General features: G+C 36.9%; 2 protein-coding genes across 14 annotated transcripts; both read right to left on the bottom strand.

Moving 5' to 3' along the window:
- Positions 1-4,474: 4,474 nt before the first annotated feature.
- On the bottom strand, positions 4,475-13,645 carry LOC105051701 (putative disease resistance protein RGA4). Of its 13 annotated transcripts, none has more exons than XR_012138805.1 (3): positions 9,043-9,529; positions 8,114-8,907; positions 4,475-5,176 (listed from the first exon to the last, which is right to left on the bottom strand). XR_012138805.1 is itself a non-coding variant. In XM_073252292.1 (2 exons), the coding sequence occupies exon 1, from the start codon at positions 13,535-13,537 to the stop codon at positions 9,575-9,577; it is 3,963 nt and encodes a 1,320-aa protein (XP_073108393.1). In that variant the 5' UTR covers positions 13,538-13,644; the 3' UTR covers positions 8,059-8,911; positions 9,537-9,574. The 13 variants fall into 13 exon arrangements, 2 of the variants coding, with proteins under 2 accessions (XP_073108393.1, XP_073108394.1); XR_012138804.1 differs by having other exon boundaries at positions 4,476-5,176; positions 8,114-8,911; positions 9,043-9,528; XR_012138799.1 differs by lacking the exon at positions 9,043-9,529 and adding an exon at positions 9,537-13,644 and having other exon boundaries at positions 4,498-5,176; positions 8,806-8,911.
- A 120-nt stretch (positions 13,646-13,765) lies between these two features.
- Positions 13,766-14,855, bottom strand: LOC140855727 (putative disease resistance protein RGA1). Its single transcript, XM_073252294.1, has one exon. It carries the CDS (start codon positions 14,850-14,852, stop codon positions 14,223-14,225), a length of 630 nt encoding a protein of 209 aa, XP_073108395.1. The 5' UTR covers positions 14,853-14,855; the 3' UTR covers positions 13,766-14,222.
- Positions 14,856-25,353: the final 10,498 nt, after the last annotated feature.

The following is a 25,353-nucleotide window of genomic DNA, read 5'->3' as shown; positions in this document are numbered from 1 at the left end:
ATGCATGGGATTTTGGATTAGATCAAGAATTGAGGCATGATCTTGCTTAGTCCAAAGCCGAAAAGAAAAGATTAAGAAAACTGAATATGTGAAAAGAGAAATAGATGACAAGATATGAAATTCATGCTGAATAAAAGACTTTCACTAGTTGATATATGATAACACTTCCCTTTTAGCAAGACAGATGACTGACATATATTTGATATATACTTTATGGATATTTGTAATATTTTGGATATTGAATATGATATTTTATGCTATATTGTTTATCATTATTTTCAGATTATATTATTGTACTGGTGTGATATATGAGATTCTTACTGGACTATAAAGCTCACACTCCTTCATTTCTTTTTTCTTCTCAGAATTGCAGGGTGCTTATAATTGGCTATGGTATGGATTTGTGAGTGAGTGTATATATAGATAGAGTGTCATTTATATCTGGTCAGAAGATTGAAGAAATTTATTTTGTAATTATACAAGTTTTATCAATTATTATTCAAATTAGACATTATGGATGTTAAGATTGTAATGAATTATTTTAGCCCTTGCATATTCTTTAGAGCTTGCCCTAAAGAGTGTGCGGCCATTACGTATCCGACCGAGATATTGGATTCCGGATGTGACAATCTAGATGATCATAAATTATTTCTAGGAAAATGCTTAAAACAGACAAATCCTGGGCGTCTCTAGTTTCTCCACCTACATTAAATTCCCATTTGATGATTGCTAACTAATTTCTCAGCAATGGAATGGTGCAAATAGAAAAGCACCAATTTGTTCATTGATCCCTCTTCTTTCTAGCAGAGGGGGCATGAGATGAAGTATTAATTGTGCGGCGAGGGCAAGAGAGAAGTCCTCGTAGGGTTGCAGAGAGGGTGAAAAGAAGAAACGGTGAATACATTTGAATTAAGCTGTCTGATGCCTTGCCTGAGAGTATCAGCTCTGCCATCAGAGCAGCCTGAATAAATGAACTCAGTATCAGACACAGTAGAAATAACTGGAACAAAAACATTTTTAACTACATATATCAGGAACAGAAATGATATGGATTTCCTGTCAGTATACTCATCCATCACAGCAACCTAATAAAGCTTGATGGACATTGCCACCACAGCACCAGCCAATGTTAAATGGATAAATCTGATAACAGCCAATGGTCACTTATTATTTACCAACCCAGCATGCTTGAGATTTATCAAGGCAACAGACTAGTCCCTCCCTCCAGAACTAATGACTCGTTAACTTCTTCCAATCATAAGTGAAAGTATTGTGGGCATTCCTACCTTTTTATGCCAAGCAGACCCACTCATTTCTGTCATTTTACAAAGGATAAGCCAATCTTGGTAAACCGATTCTTCTGAGGAAGTGAGACAAGAATTTTACAAAAGAAGATGAGCTTATTGTCTATGCTGCAGAGGGTTTTGATTATAATGCACAAGCCTGGTTCCACACAAAAAAATAAAGCTAATATGAGCATAATTTGATTGAAGTATCAGATTAACTGATAGAAGTGGCGCTCTTTACGATTAGTTTTCGTTGGATTTAAGTTGTACGAGCAAATGGGTCTGTAATATATGTCAGGCATAAAATAGAAAGTTTGAAAAAGTAATAAACTTTAAGGGTGCATTTAGTTACACTTTTTAATTTTTGATTTTTAAAAAATATTTTTTATTTTTTTATTTTTACTATTGAATAAAAGTAAAAAAGAAAAAAATATGTTTGAGAACTACATTGTTGTAAAGCAAAAAACAATGTTTAGGGACGACAGGTGAAGAACTCGACGAGGAAGGAGTTTGAGAAGGGAGAGAGAAGGAGGTGGAGAGGTGAAGAGCTCGATGAGAGAGAAGGGTTCACACTCTTTATTTTTTGGTTTGACGTTTTAGATGTGGAGAAGCAAAAAAAGCAGAAAAATAAATTTTAGAAAGTAAAAAATTTTTGCTTTGCATATAAAGTAATTATTTTGATTATTTAAATTTTTATTTTTTGCATAAAAAAATATTTTTTTATTTTTTAAAAATTAAAAAATAAAAAAATATTTTTTTTTAATGGCTAACCAAACACATCTTAATTTGATACATTTGAACTTCACTGCGAATAAGGAGCATTGTGACACAGGGGATGACAGGAAACCTTTATTATTTTTTTTTAGACCAGACCATTCTCTCCAATTTTAGTGCAAATCTTGTTGAATTGAACTTAGTAAATTGATAAGGATTCAAAATCTGAAACAAATTTAGGGAACTCAGATAAGTATGAGCAGGCTACCTTTTCTCAAGGAAGTGTGGGAGGGCAGGTTTCTTGTGATGAGTGGTGCCTAGATTTCTGAAAGTATTGGGAAGGGAAGGAGGGGACGGGATGTGTTTAGGGTGCACCGTCGCACAAAGGTGAAACATGGTAGTGTTAGAATCGAATCTTAAAGCCAAGGGCTCAATCCACTTCCTTCCATTGTATTTAGGAGATATTTAGGGAATATCTGAGGATATCTCCCAGCTGAATAAGGCCAAAAATATGGTGTTCGATTGTGTAGAGGAAAAGGGTCTTGCTATCTTCTTTGCTTTCAATAAAATTAAAGGTAGAGGGAGAAAACGTGAAGTACTTGCAAGAAAACAAAGAAATAGCCTCTCTAGCAATGTTTAGGTTTCGGTTTCACTCGCAGTTACAGTCTAACAGGTAAAGTTTCAGCTTTGGCTCTTCTCCGAGTATTGGAGTTTAAGATTAAAAAGTCTGCAACAATTCAAGAAAATGAGAAAAGCAAGAAAAATCAAGGAAAAATATTTCCCATCATTTAACTTGGTTTATGATATTTAGAAACATAATTCACATGTTTTAGCTGGTTTTAGGCTGAAATCGAACTGTATTAAATACTCTATTTGGTAAAATAACTACCAATGAAGCATAAACTAGCAAGACAAGTGCATAAAATAAATTGAGATACCACAAACTATTTTGTGGTGGGTTCTGCAAAGACACCATCATCCCAACATCGGTCGGAGTATTGATAGGAATATTGATAGTAATGAGCTAGCTCACCACCAATCAATATAATTATGAAATGTCAATTTTATGCAGAATATTATTTTTGTGAAATGTATCATATCTATTTGTCTATAATAAATTTTGTAAAGTACTATACTAAGGATTATTTTAGAGGCCTTGACCTGTCAAGGACTGCTGATTATGTACTTATGCTCTCTTTCAACTTAAGAAAAAGAAAGAAAATCAATTGCAAATTGGCGTTATATAGCCTTTTATACTTAAATAAAGAAAGAAATGATGACAATGTGATTGCAAACTGGGTCAGTTATGGTTCAATCTCCACCGAAACAGATTTGATCATGGCTGAAACTTGGAACCTCAGTGACCTCCTAAGATCTCAAACCTAAAAGGGATAGAGAATGATCAAGGGAGGAGACAAAGCAAATCAACACAGCATCTTACATTGCCACCTTTGTCATGATTCCAACTCTAGCACCACTTAAATCAACATTGAGTCAAAAACAAGTTCTCAGAACCATACTGTAAGAGCACCGCACTTTTTTTATAGTTCTTACTCATGATTGGATGCCTTAATTGTTTCTTTTAGAACCATTTTACACATTGAAAGGTTCCATTTCGCCGGACTTCCTGCATTCATAGGAACATTTATCTAGAGGAATGTTCCATGGCGAAATGTTCAGTTCAAAATTCCATGTGCTAAATTTCAGTTCAAGTCATGGAAATGCATTCCAACAAATCATATTTCTGTGTGTGAAACCAAGCAAATGCTCGGTGGATCCATTGTTGCGGCCAAGGTAACTTTGATATCCTGCACTTTACAAATCCTGCACCTGAAAACATATCTAGTGGGAAGAACAGCAGATGGTTAGAGTAGACCAAAGCCAACAATACTCTGATCTGCCTGTGCGCACCCCACCCTGGTCTCAACATGCACCGGGGAGAGGTTTCAGGTTCAGACACAGAAAATGGCGTTTGTCACAGTTCTCACAAAATGATGATAGTCTAATTTCAATATTGTTACGGACAAGGGATCGGCCCGTCACGTGAGGTACTGTCCGCTCTGACTCATGGGCCTTACGGTTTTGCCCTTTAAAAGACGCCTCACGTCACGTGGGAAGGATTTTTCCCTCCTTATAAGCACAAGTCCCCTTTGACTCACAACGATATGGGACTATTGGAGCCCTCCACATTATTAGAACCACAACAGAGCCCTCCAATCAAGGGGGACTCCGATATGTACAGTCCGAGGAGCCCCACATTAGTCGAGACGGACCTCGATCCCTACCTGGTGCGCCAATCTGTTGCGGCCAACTCTTTATCGCATATCGCCGGTGATGAGCACCTGCAAAACAACGTCCTCACAGATCGGAGGGTCCCCGATGGACACAACTCTGGTCTGTAAGGACGTTGTTTTGCAGGTGCTCATCACTGGCGACAGGCAACAGGGAGTTGGCCGCAACAAACATAATGAAAAACATAAAGAACCAAAGTTCAAACACAGTCAGAAGAATAATAATTTTAGCAGCAGGTTCCTACTTATTCTAGATGGCTATTTGCAAATGACACAAGAACCTATGCTAGTCCGAATACCATTATTCTGGGCTAGTCATCTGCAAACAGATCCAGAGACTTGGTTTTGACAGATTTTCAAAATGCTCTCTCAAAAGCAACTTCAGAAATTGGCCTTCATACATCATACATAAGGCTAGACTTCATAGCAGCAGGAATTAATAGGATAGAGGATGCTACAGCAACTCCCAATATACGATGCGAAGTTGAATATGCTGCACTCAGTTGTGGCTTGTTCAGGGGCAGATGTGGTGATAATGGACGGTTTGAAACAATTTTGGTGGATTCAGATAAGGCTCAACTTGTATGGAGGGCTCAGCTTCCATGGGAAGAATTCCTTGGCTGTGAAGTTTCCAAATAGAAAGAAGATCCACAAGGGGACCTAGTGAAAGTTTTGCCGCCCCCAAGTTGCTCAAGGCTTAGAAGTGACCAGTGAAACCAACCTGTGTTACAACATCAAGAACTGGTGCCAGTGGGAGGATCTGAGAAAATTGAATGCAGCATGATTTTTGCACCATAATGAAGCAACCATATACATGTGCTATCTTCATTTTATAGAGATATTGAGCCTAATAAAAGCCAAGAACGCGTAATGGCTCTAGTTGTTCTGCATGTGAATATACACTTAGTGTTGTCACAGAACTGAAGAAATCTAGTAAATATTAATAGCATGAGCTCAGATGCAAGACATAGGCAGCTGGCTGAGAGCAATATTAACAGCAAAGCAAGCAAACTCCTTAACTAAAACAAGCTCGTCACAGATGCATGGCTAGCAAACCATGGACTTCTTTTAAGGAAGAATACCAGGTGAGTTGATTCCTCTTAGAGATTTGCACCGACAGCATATATTATGAAGGTCAGTTGGTCAAACACGCCAGCCCCCTTCAGTCATTGATATTTTTAGCAGCATATACTTTGGTAGACATAGAAACCGGATCCAATCATGTTGCAAGGGATCAAGTTGTCTGAGATCGTAAACAATTGTCCAAAATTTTATTTTATCATTGGAAAATGGAAATGAAAATGAAGAGTTGAAATTTTATCATTGAAAATTGAAAATTTTCCCTCCCACCATGAAGTGCAAATGGAGAATCTATATGAAGCGTGTAATGAGCAGTTGGTTTAAACTTACATGCTCCTGTACTAAAACAATTAGCAGTTAAATCCTACGGAGTCAAGAAATAAACTAGAGACAATCTAGATAGGCAGTGCAACATAAGCATTCTCATCGGTTTGCTTGGCTTTAAGCAAGAAATCTTGATGATCAAGCTTCATTATGGAGACAAGTCCGAAACTGAGGTTTTATGCAGGTCACACTTACATCAACATCCCAGCAATGAACCAATGATACACAGAAATATATTTGAGGAGCAAACTGAGAATTTTGCAGCTTTACCTCAGGTTCGACCCTTTTCAAGAAATTTGATGTGGTGCACCAAAAGTGCTTTTCTAGAGAAATTAGTATTGCAAGTGATAGGAAAAAATTTTGCAACATAAGCACAGCCAAGAGTTTGAGTCCTTAATCAAAAATTGAGATGCACCAGTTAAGCCTTCCAAATGAAAAACTCCCAGCAAGCAACTTATGCCACAGAACAATTGGATGAAGTTATAAGAAAAACAGAGGATTGAAGAAAAAATAGGCAGAAAAATGGAGTCTATTTTCGAAATTTAGAAAACTTTATCCCACTATATGGTTTGTATGTGAACTGCAATTTCTGCCAAAAGCTAAAATTTCATTACTGGATAAACTGCTACGAACGGTGGTTGGGGTTGCAATTTGTATATTATCCACTTTGACAAAAAAAATGTTGTGGTTGTATGTCCCCTTCACATGTAACAGAATTTAATTGCTTTAATATGATTCCAATTGGAATTCTTAACACCCTTTACTTCCATTAATATACTTTTTAAAATTAAATGTAAGATTTCAGAAATCCTAAGTTTCCCGAGAGAACCTTGTAGTGAACTTACATAGGAACTGACAAACTTTTACTTATCTTAAAGTAATTCGCAAAAATAAGGATAAGAAATTTGGAGTATTCAGATTTTACAATAGCACCTCTTAGTGAAACAGCCAAGGCACATCAATTGACACAATTAACCCAATATCAACCATTCTACAATGAACCTTTTTTCTTTTTAACTTTTTTTTTTTTTTTGTGAGGAAAAGGGAAGCAGAGGTACTGCCACCTGGCTTTTATTAGAAGTGGATACTCACATGGGATGAGAAAAGAAACCAGAGACTACATGCTCTGGGGTGTTAACAGAGCTCCTCTAAGTTACAATGAACCATTGGTAGCAACAACAATCATGACTTTAGAAATATACTGCTTGTATATATTCTATTTTCATCTCTTTCCACAATTAACCCAATATGTCTTTTGTTATAACACATTAATCTTACCACAACACATATGAGGTCCATAGAACAATCTGGACTCACAAAAATGGAAAATCGTGCATAAAATCTAAAAGAAAATGAAGACTAAGAGCATAGAATTAATGCAAGTCAACAACTTTGAAAGTGCTAGGCATGAATTATCAATTATCATACTAAGAAATGCCTTTCAAGTTTTGCATATAGAAGGATGACATCGTAAGAAATGCTGTTATATAACCCAACAATGTTATGATTCTATGAAAATAATAAAATCAGTCCCCAAATATTATTTTCCCCACCTTTTAAATAGAAACCATGAACATATACAAAACAGTAGTTATGGTCATGCTCATGAACCATTACTGGTCTTCAAGCATCTTAAATATAAGTTCATATGCCATGTTTATTTCTCTGAAGAACAAAGGCCAGGTATCAAATGTTGACTAATTTTTCTGAGACCTACTCTACAAAAAAAAAGAGATTTGTGCATATAATCGTGGAAAAGAGTAAAGCATCCATGCCCTTAGGACAGCATATGAGCATAAATTGCATGAACTCATTTGAAACAAAATTATGCTTTTCAAAAATTTAGACTCATACCAGAACACCATATTCATGTAATGAACCAACTATCTACTTTATGACCATACAGTCTTATACTCATAATTTTTTATATAGAAGAACACCACAATGAATACTAATCTATGACCCAGCAATCTTATGGTTTTACTGGAACAACAAAATCTATCATAAAAATCACATGTCCTTAGCTCTTATTTTCTCCCCTTTCAAAACACAAACCTTGACATATCACAAGACAATACATATAATCAACCTCATGCAACATTACAAGTGTTCGACCATCTTGCTTGAAAGTCAATAATATACCAAGTCCCATTTCTTTTAAGGAAAAATAATGCTCGAATCAAAATTTAAAAACCAATTATTCTCAGACCTATTCTACAAAAAAGAGTATTGCACCTGTTTTCACATTCTAATATTCCTTTCTTGATCGACCTTGATTTGGATGGATGAAAGGAACGCCTTGGTTCTTTTTCATAACTCAAGTAAGAAGACTAATATTGCTAAGTGATTAAAAGAAAAAAGAAAGTAAAAGATGCACTAAAAGCATGAATAATATTCAATGAATGGGATCGAATCAACCTCCATCCAATCGGAATTCATCCAACAGTAAACATTCAGCTATCAGGCATTCCTCTGTATACATTCATCCAAACTCCACTGAAAGCTGACAAGACTTTGTCCTTGCATAACAAAGACCAGTCATTGAAGATGTTCAACACTTTGGCAGCAACAGTGGCTTTTGAAGATTGCTTGGTTACAGACCACCACATCTCTTATTCAAGAAATGCCTAGTTACAGAACTTGACCTTATGGTGTGTAGAGACATGCTTCATTTGACAATTAAAAATCTTTGTATATCTGCTTGCCACATTTGCAAAACAAAAAGCCGAAGAGGCCCAGAACAGTTCCAGAGATTTGACTATGTCCTTCCACACCAGAGAACATTAAGCCAAGATCTTCCACATGTCCTGGCCAAACATCAGTCTGCTGTGATAAGCAGCTCTGAATCTGTTGAAAGCATTTCATACATGATTAAAACATTTCTTTATTTTGAAAAATTGAAGCTGAATACATCCCTGATGTAGGCTCCTCTTTAACAGCCTATCAAAGGCAGCAGATAACTAATCAGTTGGTAAAAGAGGATAAAGCATGGATACCCAAACCATGCATAAACTCAATGTGGAAAAAAACAAGTAAAGGATATAAATTTCCAGTCAAGTTTACAGTCTCTCAAAACTTATCTTAATATAAGAGGATACCTTGGATCTAACCTTCAATCTTTTTGGACTATTTGGAGAATCAATAAAATTCAATCTACAATCAGAAGAGCTTGGAATCAACTGATGATCGCAGGTTCTCTCACTTCCTCCTTTCTGCCTAGAAAACAAAAACAGAGTTTAAGCCCATAATTAGTTCAAAAGAGTTTAAGCCCGCAATTGAAACAAGAGTTATAGACAAAACACACAATGCATGTATGCTTAAAAACAGCATGCTCATAATTTACTTACAGGTGGTATAGATGACTTGAAGATCTCTTGATAGCATCATCCAGTGCCGCAAGAGGAAATTACATCTTTATGTTTTACTCAGCCCAATTTCAGAGACTGGTATATTTTTGTCTTGCTAGAGCGTGTTTAGATCCTCTGTTTTGTTACTAAGATTTTAGTGTTTTCAGATCCTGCAAACCTCTAATCCTCCACCTCCCTCGTCTTCCTATAACTTCTCTATAATTTTACTCTCTTAATAAAGCTGGGTGGCTGTTTCGCTGTTCCTTCATTTAAAAAAAAAAGAGAGAAAAAAGGGGGGGAAAAAAAAAGAGAGGATATTTCTTAAAGTATGAACCGACTAAACAAAACGAAGAAAAAAAGCTAGGAAATAAGGACTTTGTGAAGCTATTATCCTTGTATATAGTCGTAGTCTGGAGTAAATAATACAAAAACAATGCCAACTGTAACTAGGATATTTATGTGTGTTCTATGCATAGAAAGAACTTGAAGGTTACCTGAAGAATGGATGTAGGAGTCGCATCAAATTCTCTTTTCACGGTTGTTGTATGATTTCGTCATCAAGACATATGAAAGGTATGTGAGCAATCTTTGGCCAATCAGCTCCTTCTCTTCGGCATCGTTCCGTCAGGCAAGCGCATCCCCTGATCCGTAATTCTTCGAGCGAAGCAGGCAACTCATTCTCTTGAAGGCTTTGGAGGCTAATTTTGTGGCAGTAGAATATAGTCAGCCTCCTGATAAAGGAGAAATTTACCAAAGAAGTAGGTAGGCTTTCAAGGTTTAGGAACCCAGAAATCTCCAGCTCTTGAAGGGATGTTAGTTGCTGGAACCACAGCTCCTGCTCCCCTGTAAAGTTAGTTATATCATAAAAAGAATGAATACCCAAACACTTCAATGAGGGGAGGCTTCCCAACAGAATCCACAGATTTTGAAGTAGGATCGTGCTGTCCATGTAAAGACGATTGAGAGTTCGCGGTCCGTGCCCCTCGTGGAGCTGCGAAGGTTCCAAGGACTCGAGGAGCTTTGGACACTTCCTAAGGTGCAGTATTTCAAGAGCAGTAAGGAACTGTAACCCCCCAACCAACTTCATTTCTGGGCAATCCTCAAGGTGCAAATGCTTGAGAGCACGCAAATTTGATAAACAAAGAGATTCTTGCGCAGAACATTTTCTAAGGTGTAGTATTTCAAGAGCAGTAAGGTACTGTAACCCCCCAACTAACTTAATCTTTCGGCAATCCTCAAGGTGCAAATGCTTGAGAGCACGCAAATTTGATAAACAAAGAGATTCTTGCGCAGAACATTTTCTAAGGTGTAGTATTTCAAGAGCAGTATGGAACTGTAACCCCCCAACCAACTTCATTTCTGGGCAATCGTCAAGGTGCAAATGCTTGAGAGCACGCAAATTTGATAAACAAAGAGATTCTTGCGCAGAACATTTTCTAAGGTGTAGTATTTCAAGAGCAGTAAGGGACTGTAACCCCCCAACCAACTTCATTTCTGGGCAATCCTCAAGGTGCAAATGCTTGAGAGCACGCAAATTTGATAAACAAAGAGACCCACATTTTCTAAGGTGTAGTATTTTAAGAGCAGTAAGGTTCTGCAACTCCCCAACTAACTTCATCTGTGGCCAATGGTCGAGGCGCAAATGCTGGAGAGCACGCAAATATGATAAACAACGAGATTCTTGGCAGCGGTAGCAAGCGATCCTTAGAGTGGTGAGAGAGGTGAGACTTTCCAGACATCCGGACGGTGCACTGCCGAAGTCACAACAGTCTTGGATACTGAGCTCTGCAAGCGATGAGGACAGGAAGCGGAGGGGTACTTTCCTTAGCTGGAAGCAGTTACGGAGGTGGAGTCTATGGAGGCGAGGTAAAAATTGTGCGCCATCTGCTTCCAACCACTCCTCCCATTCATGGAGGTCAGTAAATTCTAGTGACTCCAGGGACGGAAATGCCACGGCAGTGTCGCCATAAAATTCACGATCAATTCGTTTTACGGCAGGCATGTTTGCAATCCGAAGATACTTGAGGAACGGCAGCTGCCCTAGTGGCGGGAGACTCTTCAACCTGTCGCAACATTCTAGACAAATCGATTCTAGATTGGTTAGAAACTTATTTTCCACCATCCAAGTTGGAAATATGATACCTCCATAGCGCTTGATCTTCAGCTCTTCAAGACTGGGATGTGGTTGGAGGCCTTCAAATATCTCCTTCGCGGCATCAGGAGGACATTCTGCGCCAAAAGTCGTTTCTAAATGTAGTGCAGTTAGGTGTTCTTTGTCTTTCAACATGGCCTCCATGGCCTCCTCCTTACTACTGACATTCTCAAGATTCTTGATCGAAAGCTGTCTACGAAGATTTCTCAAGCCCTTCAACTCTCCAATCTCACGTCGCCTCCTCTTCATGACTCGGAATTCCTCTAATTCTTGAAGATTGGTAAGATCTCCAATCCCAGCAATTCGAGAAATTGTGCACGCGTCTCCGTATAAATGACGTAAGTTGATTAATCTGTTCATGTCTTCTGGTAACCAAAAGCGAGATGGCACGTGCAAAACTTGCAGATGGGATAGCCAACAGATTGATTTGGGCAGCTGTTCGATCCGAATGCAGGAGACATCTAAGTACCGTAGATGTAATAACCCGCCAATAGCATCCGGTAGCTTCTTCAGCTTCATGTTTAAGTGAGATAAATCCAAAACACGCAAACTTTTCGATTGTTTTAACATGCCGTCAAGAAAATGGTAAAATTTTTCAGAATCATAAACACCAAAGAATAAAATGGACCGTAGGTTTCGAAGTTTTCGCATGCCCATGAATGCATCCAAGTTATCTGTCCTCAGAGTCAAGTGGCGAATTGTCTCTGGAATTTCTCCCTTGTCATCACTAATGACCAAACATTCATCCAATGAAACACAAACTGCCAATTCTCTTATCAGATCGTGCATCTCATATTTGTTATTCTGAGTCGGTAGAAAGAAGTACCTGCTGCTTAATTCGTCAAATATCTGACTTCCGATGTCCTCCATTCTCATTCTTAACCCATTCTTGTTCTGGATAAAACCTTGAGCCATCCACATCTGGACTAATCGATCTTTTTCGAAAACATAGCTCTTGGGAAATATGGAGCAGTAAGCGAAGCATTGCTTTAGATTTGCATTCAAGTGTTCATAACTTAAAGCCAGAGATGGAAGGATATTATCTAAAACATATTCATGTTCCCACCACTCACTTTCCAAGATCATGTTCCAGGACTTCTCATTTAGTTTGGACTTCAATAAACTTCCCACTACCTTTCCAGCTAGAGGTAAACCATGCAGTTTTTCAGATATTTTCCTTCCTATTGTTTGCAATTTTTCCCTTCGCTCTTCCTCAAGATTGTTTTCACCAAATGCACAATGTTCGAAAAGTCTCCAGAAGTCATCTTCCTGCAGACTCTTCAATTCTATCGGGTCCATCGTGCCCATGACTTCTGCCACTCTTAGACTTTGAGTTGTCACCAGAACCATGCTTCCTTTTGCTCCAGATGTTAAGGCACTACGGAGTTTTTCCCATGCGCTACCAGTCTCATCCCACACATCATCAAGGACAAACAAAAACCTCTTGTTCCTCGTAGCATCTCTAAGTCTCCTTAGAAGGCCATCCAAACTAAGATCGTCCCGAACTGGGGCATATCCCAAATTCATATAATCCCAAAATCGGGCATGCACAAAGCCATCCACCAGCTCTTTAGAAATCCGCTTGATATCAAAAATGTCAGACACATACACCCACTTCCTCAGCTCAAAATGCTTTACTACTCTTTCATGATTATAGATAAGTTGAGCCAGAGTAGTCTTGCCAACACCCCCAATGCCTACTATAGGAAGAACACCAAGACTCGGGTAGCTACTAGTCCCAGCTCCACAAGTCATGCTAGATTCCGGTTCATCCGCTGAAGGCAACAGGACATCCAATATCAGGTCTCTCTCTCTGTCTCTCCCAAACACAATGTCCTGGATAACCGAGCTGGTCTCTCTGGTCACACTTCTCTGCTTTGAGTTGTAGTTCTTTAATTGTTCCTCTATGTAATTGATATTGGTATAAATCTTGTCAAGATTTCCCACAAGATTCTTCAAGTTTTCCAGCTCATTATCGGACATTATAAAATGCTTGAGAAGCTTAACAGCAGAGGATGCAAAGTCACTCACCTTTCTCTTGTGGCGCAGCTTATAATGAAGCTCTTTGAATTCAAGCTCATCCAGCACATCGTCAGCCTCAAAGGCAGCATCTTTGAGTTCCCTCAACCATGTGGCCAGAGCTTGGTCCCTGATCGGCCTCCCCTCCGCTGCCTGGATCACGGCACGGATACGAGGAAGTCTAGCCTTCACATCCTCCACCATGGTCTTATCAGCAGGGAACTGATCATACCGGTCCTCCAAAAGCAGCAAAACCTTGTCAGCCAGTCTATCGAAGACGTAGGATACCATCAATTCTCCGACCATCATTCCGATCTTCTCCATATTGCGGGAAACTCCGGTTGCACGGTCGAAGACAGAGATCTTGCTCGGTCGGTCTTCTCACTAGCTTGCAACTTTACGCGGTACGATTAAATCTATGCACAGAGAAATTCTTGGCCACAGACTTGGTCTACGTATGGATAAGGGTCAGTTGAATAAAATATAGCGCGTTAGGTGCGAGAGTCTCGCAACGAGTCGAAAGCAAATTTTACAGATATGTCTAGACTCCAAACCAAATTGCAAGCTTATGTCAATCTAATATTGGTGCCAGCAAGTATTTCAAATGTTTGTCCAAGGTGTTGGCCAAAGGGGATGGTTTTCTTCAGAAAAACACTATTGCCCAGAGGGTTCAGATTGTACCTTTGGCATAAGAATACTTGATCGTTTTTTGTAACCTCAATCGTTGGATCGCATTTTACATGGCTTCAAAAAGCAACGTCAACTTTATATTCTGTACAGTGGATAGAGAGATATGATGTGTTGTCTAAAATATGAGATTGGAAAAAAAAATCAACAATTTTTTCATGTGAAAGACATGAAGAAGTAGGATTTTAATCTCACATCGATTGTTCAGTCAAACCATCTTAGTTTATAAGACTTCGAAATCCTCCAACCCTTTAGAAAGCACTTTTTGGCCCGTGCAACGTAGTTCCAAAAGACAAAGCCGTGCAGAATCCACCCCCGATGCCTACCATAGGAAGAACACCAAGACTCGGATAGCTACTAGTCCCAGTCCCACATTTGATTGTGGATTCCGGTCATCGGCTAAATGCAACAACAAATCTAAAATCATGTCTTTTTCCCTCCCAACCGGCCTATCCTGGATAAGCGAGCTGGTCTCTCTGGACACACTCTTCTGCTTTGCATTGTAGTCCTTCAATTGTTCTTCCTTACTATTGATATCAAGATAAATCTCGTCAAAATTTCTCACAAGTTTCTTCAAATTTTCCAGGTCATCGTCGGGCATTATAAAACGCTGGAGAAGCTCAACAGCAGAGGATGCAAAGTCACTCATCTTTCTCTTTTTGAAAAGCTTATCATGAAGCTCGTTGAATTCAAGCTCATCCAGCACATCGTCCGCCTCGTAGGCAGCATCTTTAAGTTTCCTTAGCCATGCGGCTAGAACTTGGTCCTCGATCGGCCACCTTTCCGCTGCCTGGATTGGGGCTTGGATACAAGGAAGTCTAGCTTTCACATACTCCACCATATCAGCCATGGATTGATCCTCCAAATGCTGCGAAACCTTGTCAGCCAGTTTATTTCCGACGTAGGATGCAAACCATCCTCCGACCGTCATTACGATCTTCCCCATGTCCATATTGGAGGAGAGTGGACTCACAGTCGTGCTGCACAGTGGTGGTCTTTCTTCTCTACGAGCTCAAGACAGAAGCTTGCTCTCTCGTCGTTCTTCCTAGCTTGCAATTTTAAGCAGTGTGATTAAATCTATGCAAAGGAGTCTTTTTTTTTTTTTTTCCCAAGGAAAACCTTTGGAGTCGTCGTCTCAGGCTCTCATGGATAGAAAACAACCAAGCACTACCAGTGCGTCAGTTAAATAAAACAGTGCGTTAGATTCGCGCAACCATGGCCGCGTCTGCCAGTTCGCCAATGGAATAAAAAATAACAGGTTAGGTACGAAATCTTTTTATTAACATGGTAGCCTAAATCTATCCAAAAGATTTTCCAATATATTACGGCCAATACCGCGTCTATCGGTGCAACAATGGAATAAAATACGCCATAATAGGTTACAAAAACCTTACAATTAGTCAAATATTGCGGCCAAGACCGCATCTACCGGTGCGTCAATGGAATAAAGTATAGGTATATAGGCCTACGCGCCCCCCACCCCACGCCTCAGCATTGCATGCACCACGTGCAATCGGACCGCGCAAATCCCACGGTGGATCACACGCTACGCGACCCCTTTCACCTGGTGCATGCAGTAATTTCTCCCACCCCACCCGCCCACCCCAAAAAAAAAGGAATAAAGTATAGGGTATTAGGTACCAGAATCTCAAAACTGATCAAACGCAGACCTTAGTGCTAACGTTCGACTCCAAGTTGCCAATTTATAAAACCAATCTAGTGATGGTACGAGCATATTTTATGACCTCAGCTTCCCTGCCCAAAACGCAAAAAATACAATCTGCATTTATCCAACAATTATTTCAAATAGAATGTCCTTGAGGTTCACCATCACCTAGGAAGGGTTTAGCTTTCTTCTCAAAAGAGATATTACTTATCATCTATTTGGTTAAAAGGGTGGACCAGACAAAGAATGAATAGAAAAGGAAAAATAGATAAGAAAGAGGATGGATAGATTTATCATTTATTCTTTCATATATTTGATAAAATATAAAAAAATAGATGAGAATAATTTCATTCTATCGAAGAAATGAAATAAAAGATAAATGATATTTATATAATATTTTTACTAAACTATCTTTTGATAAAAAATATTATTATTATCAATTTATAATACTTATTTATATTAAAAAATAGAGCAACAGATAAATTTATAATCTTTATAATTTATAATTTACATATAAATTATATAAATATTTGATGTTAATTTAATTTAATTCAATAAATATTTTTATAAATTAATTATATAAATACTTAATTAATTTATAACTCAATTTAAATAGTTAATTAATTTTATACACATAGTTGACTAAAAAATAGTGAATATAAATAAAAAAAAAAGACAATTCAAATTGTTTACTTATAATTATGAAAACTATGTGCTAAAATTAAAATAATTAAAATAAAATTTAATAGCATTAGGTAAATAGTATAGATAAAATAAAAAATAACTGAAAAGGTGGAGAAGTATTAAGATTTTGTTAAAAAATTAATAAAGAATAAATAGAGACCAGCCGCTCATGTTTTTTCTATTCTTCTTTGCAACCTTCAAATTTGGAAAGATGCAAATTGATGAATTTGGATGGATGGACAATCTTCTTTTTCATCCATCATTCCTAAAAATTTTTGAACCAAAAATAGATGGAGACTATTATCTTTACAATCACAATCCATCTTTCTTCTCGTAACCCCAACCAAATATATGGTTAATGTTGTCGCAATAGAGACCCTCTGATGCTTATGTCAAGCAGAGTTTCAAAAAAAAAAAGAAAAATGAAAGAGAGATGGAGAAATAGAAGCATGGCACCTAGATTTTTCATAATAGGGGTCTCCATACTAGATTTGGCAGTAAAGATCGTGAAATGTGCGAAAGAGAATATAGTCACGACATTCCTTTTCAGGTGTGCCAAGATTGAAATCTTTTGTCTGCTCTGCTGGTCAGTTACAATATTCTTTTTCGAATGCATCAAGATTGTGATGAGCTGTACCGACTATGTTGTTATTGTGCTTATTATTTGGAGATTTGATCGGCCGTTAATTTCATGGGATACATATCGTCGTCTGCTTGAAAGGCTGAGCTATCAGATAATATTTTAGAGATGGCAAAGCGGATGTATCAGTTGCCCCTTAGTTTGAAGTCCGAGCTATGTTTGCTTGGCTCAACCGAAGTGGAGCTGTTAGATCAACCCCAGATGCTTTTGGAAGCTATTGTATGATCATGCACGATTTTGATGTAGCCAATTCCCTTCTCAAAGCATCATGCATATGGGCAGGAATTTCAATGCTACAGCCATTCTTTGAGGCTTTGACGAGGTTCAATCCATAAGGGCAAGCAATGCTGAATATCGAGCTTATATGTGGCAGCTGATGAATGGATGATCAAATGGGCATTGAGATCGCTACCATTCAAGGCTCTATTTGAAGGGCAGAAGCTTTAGTTGGCTTCCTTTGCTTGATGAGCACTCTTTTATTTCTATAGTTTTCGTCTAGTGGAAGCTTCGATTCCTTTACCTTTCTTTTCTTCTGCATCCCTCCATCGGTTGCTCTTTCTGGCATATCTTTGTAGGTTGGCTCCTTCTCCCTTCATCCCTCTTCATCTTATTTTACTATCATGGCCACCTCATTTGATAGTGAGCTTTCTACTAACTAGTCAAATCATGCAGCTTCATCCCTGAATTCTAGTAACTTCAATAGTACTGAACTGGAGACTTCAATCCCGGCACTAAGGAGTGCATTCTAGACCAAGACAACTTTAATTAATTCTGGGTCGATGATCATGTTTCGGTCGGCTTTTCTCTTAAATTGCCTGTGGCTAAGAAGCAGGCACATGGTTGCTACCACGCTCAGGTCAGCCTTATGAGGAGACTCTGAAGGCTGAGTTGAGGCTTCCACTTTCTCCCTTCATATGCTCTCAATAATTCCCGATTGGTGCCCACCCAATTGTTCCCCAACTCATGGAGGATTATCATTGGCTTTTTACCTCTATTGGCTCTGCACAGTATTCAATCTATGATAGAGCTATTCCATGCATGGTACATACTTAAGGAGCATCCTACCGAGCAGGATTGGTGGTATATCTCAACTTGAAAAGAGTTCTAACTAATCCAAAATGATTCTATTTTGGTGTATGGCTAGAAGGGCTGCTTTGTTTTTTGTATTGTCTGAGCAGCCCTACAGGTTCAACAACTTGTGGGTACCCTTGAACCGAGTCGCTATCCTCTCCAACCCTAAGTAGAAGATTTTTGAATCCTTACATAGCGTCAAGGCTCCTCTTGTTCGAGAGTTGTTTGATCGAGTAGACCTGGTCAGTATCAGGCTAAGTCCTACTTGACCTTAAGGTAAGGGTCTCTCCATCTTTTCCATTTTCTAGGATGTTACCCATTTTTTTTTCTAACTTCATTTTTATTTCTATAAATATGGTAGATAAGTCAGTGGTGACAAAAATGGCTATCGCCAAATGCAAGGTGGCAATGGAGGATGGATCGTCATCATCTGCCAAAAGGCCACATGGTGCTTCTCCCTCTTGTCTGATTTGGGGCACAGCTGCAACCACCCCAACCTTGCAAGCTAGTCAATCCCGTCTAAAGGTGGTGATGCATAAGGGACAAGCTAGAAGACCTTGGTGGAAATAAAGCTATCAAGGTTCGAGAAACAAATTGTTTTTTTTTTTTTTTCTTTTGAGGGATTCAATTGTTGCTTTCTCTTTTTCTATCTTGGTAGGCTAGAGCTGTTGAGGATTCATTAGATGTGGCAGCAAAGAATCGGCCATAAGCCTCCTATGCTTGGATAAGAGTTCATTGTTTTGATGGTTAAAATCGGGTAGATAGGTTTCATGTAAGACACTTGTCATGCTTGCCCCATAAATAAGAATTGTAGGTATGAATCAAACACCATTGTTAAGGGGGTTGTTGTAGGTGTGGAATTAAATTAGGAGTGGAATTTAGGCTTAACTTAATGCCATGTGTCAAGGAATTCATAATGTTTAAGGTTCTATTTGGGATTACTATTGGCAATAAAATTTTTTGAATTTTTTAAAAGCAAATAAAGCTTTTAGGAAATATTTTTTTTAAAAAAAATTATTTGTTGTTTGATAACTATATTTCTAAAATACTGTGAAACTTTAGCATGCATTTGATAACCAAAATGAGAAAGTGTATTTGGTATAATAAAATGATAAAAAAAGTATATTGCATAATATTGTAAGCAAAGTATAAGACAATACAATATTATATGTTATTACCAATTAAAATAGTATTATACTATATATGCTACATAATATTAAATACTATAGCATAATGATATAATATGATATCACATGATATGACATAATATAGTAATGTATTATTAAATAATACGTTATTATTACAATATAATAGAATGTAATATAACATTATAGTATAATTTTATTATAATTATAATGTAATATATAATATAATATGATATGATAATATTGTAATATAATATAACATATAATATAGTATAATGGATTATAATTTAATAGATTATAATATAGTATTGTAATATAACAATATTATAAATATTATTATATGTTTATATTATAATATTATATTATAATCATACAATGGAATATAATATGATCTAATACTTTATATTATTATATTATTAATATAATAATATATTATAATATTTTATTATATATTATGATTACAATAATATCCTATTATATATAAACATAAAATAGAATACAATATAATAATATAAGAGAATATTCTATTATATTATGATTAAATAATATATTATATTACAATAATATGTTATATTATGCTTTTTATATTATAATATAAGAATATATTATATTATAATTATATATTTTATAATAATATAATATGTTATACTATTATAATAATATCATATATTTTAAATTTATTATTTTATTATATGATAATTTATTATATAATAATTTAGGATGATATAATATAAAATAATATAAGATATAATTATGAGATTTATTAATCATCATTTTGGTTATAAAAATTCAATGAAAACCAAAACAACTTTTTGACATTAACCAGAAAGCATTTTGGGAGAAAATCTCAATTTAAAAAGCACTTTAGGAGAAAAGCTTCAAAATCGAGCTTTTCTCAAATAGATCGTTTTAACTCTCTAGTAAAAATAAAATAACTTCCTAATTTTTTTATCGAACACCATTATATTATCCAAAAGTACTTTTGAAGAGTGAACAAATATTTTTTGATGGTCCAAAAGCTTTGCCAAACAGTGCCTCAGCTTTGTTTGAGACCCATGAATTGTTTTGCAACTGATAGAAAAGTAACCGTCCAAAAAGATTCCAAACTTGCTGATATGCTAGTCTAATGAATATATTACCAATTTATACATTGCATATATACAAATGATATCTATATGATCGACAATGCCCCAATCCCTACTCTCCTATCATTCAAATTTCATTTCGATTCTAATTTTGATTCTAATTATGAACCAAATATGTTGAAGGATATGGTCATTCCAATTTCTATTCTAGCTCATTCCAATTCTGATTCTGGTCGCAAATTAAACGTACCCATGTCCAACTAAGATCTCACCTTTCTAGTAGCAATTTCAGCATACATTTTGTCCTTTTTATGAAACACACTCACCTTACATAGCTCTTTTAGGTTAGCAATCAGAAGTGCATGTGCAAAAAAATCAAAAGTGTAGGCGTAAAAGATCTTGATTTAAATTCTAAATGCAATTCATCCTGCTTCTTCCAATGTGCACGGCTTGTGATAGATGCTGGTCTGGATAAGGCAAACTCTTTTAATTCTACTCCTTGGATCACACCGCGAAACCTTTTTCGTCTCAAAACGTATTTGTAAACAGTAAGCAGCATCTAACCTATATGCCTCCCACCTTCTGGGAACCTTTCCTTCTCAGAGGCAACTGTAATTATAGTCCTGCATCACATGAACGCATGTTATAAAGCAGCTCGGAATAAAGCCAACCTATTTTTAGAACCAGAATAAACCCACCTCGTCTTAGTTTGGTGTTGGTCCACGCTAAGTTGGCTTTCTGGATGGGATCATAGTTTAACCCATCAACTCAGAGTCAAGTGATGAGGCAACCACCTTTCTCAATAAACTGATCAAACATTAAGATCAACGAAGTTGTACAACTCCAAAAGTCTAGTCTGGTAGTATCAGAAAACCAAGTCACGATGATTCACACTGCCGACCTTTTACTAAGAGGTGAAAGGTACTGATCAATGGGCTAAATTGGACTTGGAACCTAAGCCCAGTAACCCATCATTAGCTATTAGAGAAATTCTTTGTGCACCACGGGTGGTGCGGAACCACGTGCACTGTCCATAATGATTGACTCACGTATGAAGTCAGAAGATTTTTTTTTTTTTTTCGCGCACCATGGAGACAGGTCGAACTAAGCGATCATCCCAGGCCCTAGGCCCTGTATTGATGTTTCAATGGGATATAAAGATGACTTTCTACAATATTATAATAAAAAAATAATTAAATAGGTCAATGATGAATTTTACACGCGGATTAACGAATATATTTATAAAAAATTATTATATGTAGATTAATTTTTTAATAATAATTAATGTTTAAAATATATTAATTTTAAATAGAAAAGATTTTATTTTTTATTCAACCTAGATCTAAAAAATATTAGGACTGGCTCTGGCCTCGAGCGAGCCAACCACCACGGTCAGTGCACATATTCTGCACCACCCGCGGTGCACAAAGAATTTCTCCTTTACCTAATTCCGAACCAGAGCAGACGGCCTAGAGGTTGTGCTCTCCAGCAGTTGAATGAGAAACGATGAAACAGTCCCATTCACGAGTGAGCTCTTGTACAACTGATTCATGTCTGAATCAAATCTCGCTGGAACAACCTTGCCTGCAATTATGTTGGTGGCGATCGGCAAAGCAGCAAGAAAGCGTTAAGCTGGCCTACTCCACCGAAGTTGGCATGAGTCACCATATAGCGCAGGGCCCTGTCAGTCAATAGGTCTGTATCAATTAAAAACCGTAAACAAGCACTAAGTTCCCATACGTTACCCTGGAAATATGTGACTTGAGGCAAAACAAGGCAGGACTCCAGTACAACAAAATGCAATTACAAAGGACAAGTCTCAGAACAAATCCAAGAACACGGACCAATTAGGTTGAACTTCAGAGACAACCTGCAAATTAATGACTGCTCACTCTGCTGGTGTTATGTAAAATTTATCCAACTGTCAGAGTAGAATTGCCATTTTGAATTTTGAAGACCGTGATCTTATGGTAGACATTTCATAATGTTCAAACTGTTTATGGAATCAAAATCGTTGTAACAATTTATCGTGGCATTCTAAAGCTAATCATAGATGCGCTGTTCAATGAGCATTCTCCCTCGGTTGTTAAGACACAGTTCAGACCTAAAGACAAAAAAATGCAACAAAATTCAAAGGCAAAACCATCTAGGTGATCACATATTATTTCTAGCAAAATGCTTAAAACCGACAAATTCTCCACCTACATTAAACTTCCACCATAATTGATGATTCCTGACTAATTTCTCAGCAATGGACTGGTGCAAATGGAAAAGCCCTAATTTGTTTATTAAGCCCTCTTCTTTCGAGCAGAAGGGGCATGAGATGAAGTAGTAATTGTGCGTCGAGGGTGAGAGAGAAGTCCTCGTAGGGTTGCAAAGAGGGCGACGACAAGAAATGGAGAATACATTTGAATTAACCTGTCTGATGCCTTGCCTGAAAGCATCAGCTCTGCCATCAGAGCAGCCCGAATGAATAAACCCAGTATCAGACAGTAGAAAAAACTGGAACAAAATCATTATCCAACCATATACATCAGGAACAGAAATGATATAGATTTCCCGTCGGTATATTCATCCATCACAGCAACCTAATAAAGCTTGCTGGATATTGGCACCACAGCACCAGAATGTTAAATGGATAAATCTGAGAACAGCCAATGGTCACTTATTGTTTACCAACCCAGAATGCTTGCGATTTATCAAGGAAACAGACTAACCCCTCCCTCCAGAAGAATTAATGACTTGTTAATTTCTTCCAAGCATAAGGGGAAGTATTGTGGGAATTCCTATCTTTTTATGCTAAGCTGGACCCACACATTTCTGTCATTTTACCCAGGATAAGCCAATGTTTGCAAACCAATTCTTCCCAGAAAGTGAGACAAGACTTTTACAAAACAAGATGAGTTTATTGTCTATGCTGCTTTGGTGAAGGGTCGAGTAGATTCACAAGTTCTTCATCTCAATGGCACTCTTAAAACTCTGAGCTGCATAAGACTTTGATTATAATATATGTCACACCCCAAATCCAGGACATAACACGGTCATGCTACCGAGGGATGGAGCCCACGATAACACGAAGTCAATCCATCATAATCATCTATAATCCATCAAATAAAAAAATTCAATTCTATTATTCATCAAATAATCGAACCAATATTGGTTCAGAGCATCTAAATCCAAAAGCAAGTACTAACCCGAATCTCAACATTCATAAATAACTACAAATTCATGATTATAAAATAAATTAAACTTCTGCTGTCAAATTTTTCAGCTTGCTATGCCGATCTTCAAGCTTGAATTCCTTTTGCCGATCCTAACCTTATTTCTCTGTTCAAATAAAAAGAAAACAAAAAGAATATGAGCTACACTAGCCCAGTAAGTAGAACTTGCGCTTCCTTATCGGATCAAGCATAAGTTTTTCATGATAATACAATATTTAAAAAATAACAGATAATACAAAATAAAGTATTTCATAGAGCATATAACAAAACAAGTTATAAACTCATCATGCATACATAAATCATGTATATTTCACAATCATGAATCGTAAATCATTTTCATCATGTATTCATGTCATGTTTCAAAACATTGCTCATAGATATTCGTGCTAAGGTCACTATTATACCCGTGACAGGGCCATGTTTCTTAATCGACATAGTTCTTAATTCATGTGCCAACTTTATACCCGCTGGCAGGGCCATGTTTCGTGTGGATGCTAGCTCCGGATGTCGACCTTCCCGAAGGGATTCATTCATAGCTATCTGAGAGCCTTTAAAATCATTATTTCTTTTTCTTAAAGCATACATATACATAGATGAAAAAAAATAATGAAATTCATACTTCATAATCATGCTATTTTCATAAGACATATTCATGAAATCAATGCTCATAATAAAACATACTTTTTCATATCACATATGTCGATCCTTATTTTATGATTTCATCAATAGTAATTCTTTACATAAAAACATGATCATTTAAAAATAAATAAGGAGCATAAGATCTACTTACCTCGTTCATCTTAGATCTTCAGACTTCGTTAGAAGAATCAGCTAATCCTATTTAAAATATCAAATCATCATCAATTTCTATTCCATGAATATAATAAGATTAAATCATAAGGAAAGAGGACTGTTGACCGGATGTGTCGGACCATCCAGATACCAGGGCAATTCAGGATCTCTTATCTGAGGGTCAGATTCAAGTGACTTGATCAAGAAATCGTGAAACACAGATCGAATTAAGATCAATCAATAGAGTTCTTTAATAATGAATTTGAAAGATCTTTAATACGATCAAATGAGATTGACATACAGCACGGATATCAAAGCAACTTCGGATCATCTTATTAGAGTCAATATGAGCCTCTAAAAGATGAAGGCATGACTCGATATAGGATTCATAGATCTTTTTTTTAGAGAGAGAAAGTCAGTCATGAGAGAAAAAGTAGAGAGAGAAAGTGGAGAGAGAATCTTCGTATCCTTCAAAAGTGACAATCACGATTGAGATCATCAGTGGTCATATCAGGGTGACTTAATATAGATTAACCATGATTGATGTTATCAATTTTGAATAAGGATCGGATCGAGGTCTAATCTACTGCACGAATTTCAGAGCAGTCTCAGATCATCATATTTTCATCTCAAGTTTATCCTAGGATTTGTGATGCAATCAGAGAGAGAATGATCCTAGAAAGATGAAATTTATAAAAAGAGATAAAAGGTCTAGAGAGAAAAAATAGGAAGAAAATCTAGAGAGAGAAAATGGAGAGAGAAAGTAGAGAGAGAAAGTCCAATTCTAGAGAAAGAAAGACTTAAGGGAGAAATGAGAGAAACTTTCTCTCACATATATTTATTATTATTATTATTATTATTATTATTATTATATATATATATATTTCTTTTCTTTTTCTTTTTCTTTTTCTTTTTCTTTTTCTTTTCTTTTTAGAGAGAGATTAGAGAGAGAGAGAAGAGAGAGAAAGAGGGAGAAAGAGGGAAGAGAGAAAATTTTTCTCTTTTTTTTTTATTTTATTTTTCTATTTTGTATTTTCTTTTCTTTTCTTTTCTTTTCTTTTTCCTTTTTCTTTTCTTTTCCTTTTTCCTTTTTTCTTTTCTTTTCTTTTCTTCTTCTTCTTCTTCCCGGGCTTTCATTGGGCCGAAACA

The sequence above is a fragment of the Elaeis guineensis genome, chromosome 2, assembly GCF_000442705.2.
Source record: "Elaeis guineensis isolate ETL-2024a chromosome 2, EG11, whole genome shotgun sequence".
Taxonomy (NCBI): domain Eukaryota; kingdom Viridiplantae; phylum Streptophyta; class Magnoliopsida; order Arecales; family Arecaceae; genus Elaeis; species Elaeis guineensis.
The sequence above is the reverse complement of the archived record's forward strand: the minus strand, read 5'-3'. Positions and strand labels throughout refer to the sequence as shown.

Bases quoted from the DNA above. Each gene is read 5' to 3' on its own strand.
- LOC105051701 (XM_073252293.1), bottom strand. From the start codon at position 13,537: ATGGAGAAGATCGGAATGATGGTCGGAGAATTGATGGTATCCTACGTC.
- LOC140855727 (XM_073252294.1), bottom strand. From the start codon at position 14,852: ATGGACATGGGGAAGATCGTAATGACGGTCGGAGGATGGTTTGCATCC.